Genomic DNA, 1,677 nt, shown 5'->3' on the forward strand with positions numbered 1-1,677 from the left:
GGGGAAGGGGCGAGTAGATGCCATAGAATATTCAAGGGAAACTATGCAAACCAGACATTTAAAAACTTATGCAGAAATGGGTTGAGCTGTATCAAGTGATGAAGTAAATATTTAATGCAATAAAAAACCTACCTGATCTTCATTATATGAATTATTTTTATCTGAATTTTGAGATCTGTCTCCATCTTCTGAATCCTGTAGAGAGAAGATAGACATAACTTTTCAGAATGTTTCACATATTTGAATCCAAACTTGAATAGAATACAGAAGTCAATCATGGAAATTTGATTGAGGTCACTATACGGGAATTATGAGTATTTTTGCAATTATAAGTGTTAATACCTACAATATCAGTATGGAAGATTTTAATATTGCCCTTGAAGTGAAAAAACTAGACGTCAACAGTGCAATTGTAACAAACCAGATGCCAACTGAGAATATTGAGGGGACAAGATCCTTTTTAAAGTGCAGTAACAAATTAAACAGTAAAACATAGATTTGCCTTTGACCCATAAAGTTCAGTTTTTTACAAAGAAATATGGAAACAAACTTACAGAATATTGTTTCCTGGGTGTAGAAATTCTACTGCTTGTATCTGACCTAGGACTTCTCTGAAATAAAACCAAAATGTTAGTTAGTTTTAACAAATTACTTATTGTCAAAAGTTTAATTGCAAAATTGTAAGCTCCATTTTATTGCTAATGTTAAAATTACATAAGAAAAGAAGCAACAAAATGTTGGATATTGGAGTAACCAAGTAACAGATTTTAACATCAACATTATGTTTCACACAGCAGACACCATTTTTGTTTTTTTACCACAATAACTACCCAAAGCTTAAGTGGAATGTCCGTTTTCATATTTAATAGAAAATTTGAATGGCTCAACTTTACCTTCTCCTTTCTCCTTGTTGACTGTTCATATTTATCATCATCAGTCAGTTGCCGTGGTGATGACCTATCACTAAGGTCATCTATTAAATCATTTCTGCCAACTTTTGGAAATGCAGACGTCTGGTATGTGTCCTCTTTCTTTCTGTCATTCCGTCTGGATGGTTTTTCTTTACAATCTTTTTTAACTGGAGTTGATTCTCTACTTCTGCTTCTTGATGAAGATTCACGTCTGCTTTTACTACGAGAGTTATCCCCCCTCGATCTCCTTGGTGATGACCTTTCTGAATTATCACTATCTCTATGCCTTGATTTTTTGGAATGTTTTTTACGTGAGCCGTTGCGTTGAGTGCTGGACTGTTGATAAGAATCTTCCTCTTTCTCGCTATGTGGTGATTGATGTTTACGTTGTTGTGGTGATGAATCACGTTCGTCTGATTGGTGCCGTTTTTTCGAAGATTTTGCTCGTTGTGATTTAGATCTGTCATCTTCAGACTGAAAATATATTTGAAATTTCAATTCAAAATTTAGTCCTACCAATTTGTACACAAAAGCCGATCAAAGGAGCAAATTCGAACCCTTGTGCACTTTGGCTGTATTCCTTTGGGTACAATCCAATCATATGGCTGCATTGACAAACTTCCATGATACAAGAATGGTGGCCATGAAGTTCATGAATTGTGAAAATGACCTACCTCGTGATGTGCTGGTAGATGAATCTTGCCCTTTGACCCCTGTTCTATTAATAGACTGACCACTGGTTCATGACCCTGTGGAGAGCAACAGC

The 1,677-nt window shown here is 35.4% G+C and overlaps 1 protein-coding gene across 1 annotated transcript in view; it reads right to left on the bottom strand.

The window, feature by feature from the left end:
• The window catches only part of LOTGIDRAFT_176002 (hypothetical protein), a gene marked incomplete at both ends in the record, with an annotated part of 9,589 nt that overhangs the window by 6,430 nt on the left and 1,482 nt on the right, over positions 1-1,677 (bottom strand). The window contains 3 exons of the mRNA XM_009064457.1: positions 133-195; positions 555-611; positions 894-1,385. Coding sequence (XP_009062705.1) covers positions 133-195; positions 555-611; positions 894-1,385 — 612 coding nt within the window. The remainder of the gene's footprint in view (positions 1-132; positions 196-554; positions 612-893; positions 1,386-1,677) is intronic.

Source organism: Lottia gigantea (assembly GCF_000327385.1).
Source record: "Lottia gigantea unplaced genomic scaffold LOTGIsca_623, whole genome shotgun sequence".
Taxonomy (NCBI): Eukaryota; Metazoa; Mollusca; class Gastropoda; family Lottiidae; genus Lottia; species Lottia gigantea.